The sequence below is a fragment of the Eimeria mitis genome, genomic scaffold, assembly GCF_000499745.2.
Source record: "Eimeria mitis Houghton genomic scaffold, Emh_scaff465, whole genome shotgun sequence".
Taxonomy (NCBI): domain Eukaryota; phylum Apicomplexa; class Conoidasida; order Eucoccidiorida; family Eimeriidae; genus Eimeria; species Eimeria mitis.
In genome coordinates this window covers 2,795-3,175 of record NW_013572956.1, presented here as the reverse complement: position 1 = coordinate 3,175, position 381 = coordinate 2,795, and the positions used below count along the sequence as shown (strand labels likewise).

Below are 381 nucleotides of genomic sequence, written 5' to 3'. Positions count from 1 at the left end.
TGGTGTGAAGGAGCAGGCAGCAGCAATTGCTGCAGCAGCAGCAGATGCAGCAGCAGCAGCAGCAGCAGAAAGAGGGGAAACACCCATCACCGATGAACAGCTGGAGCAGGCGGTCCAGTGGTTAGTTATGGGGCTGCTAGACAAACTGCAGGAGCAGCAGAAGCTGCATGCGCATGCATTGATCAACTGGTAATCAATCAACTCCTGCTGCTGCTGCTGCTGCTCCTGCTCCTGCTCCTGCTGCTGCTGCTGCTGCTCCTGCTGCTGCTGCTGCTGCTGGGGGGTTCTGTCTTCTTCTTCGACTCTCTTCACTGCTGCTTAGGGTTTAGGGTTTATGGTTATTTAGGGTTTAGGGTTTTTTAGGGTTTAGGGTTTAGGGTG

The 381-nt window shown here is 54.1% G+C and overlaps 1 protein-coding gene across 1 annotated transcript in view; it reads left to right on the top strand.

Moving 5' to 3' along the window:
* The window catches only part of EMH_0013210 (uncharacterized protein), a gene marked incomplete at both ends in the record, with an annotated part of 6,164 nt that extends 5,971 nt beyond the window's left edge, over positions 1–193 (top strand). Inside the window, one exon of the mRNA XM_013499770.1 lies at positions 11–193. Within this exon, the coding sequence (XP_013355224.1) occupies positions 11–193 (183 nt within the window). The remainder of the gene's footprint in view (positions 1–10) is intronic.
* Positions 194–381: the final 188 nt, after the last annotated feature.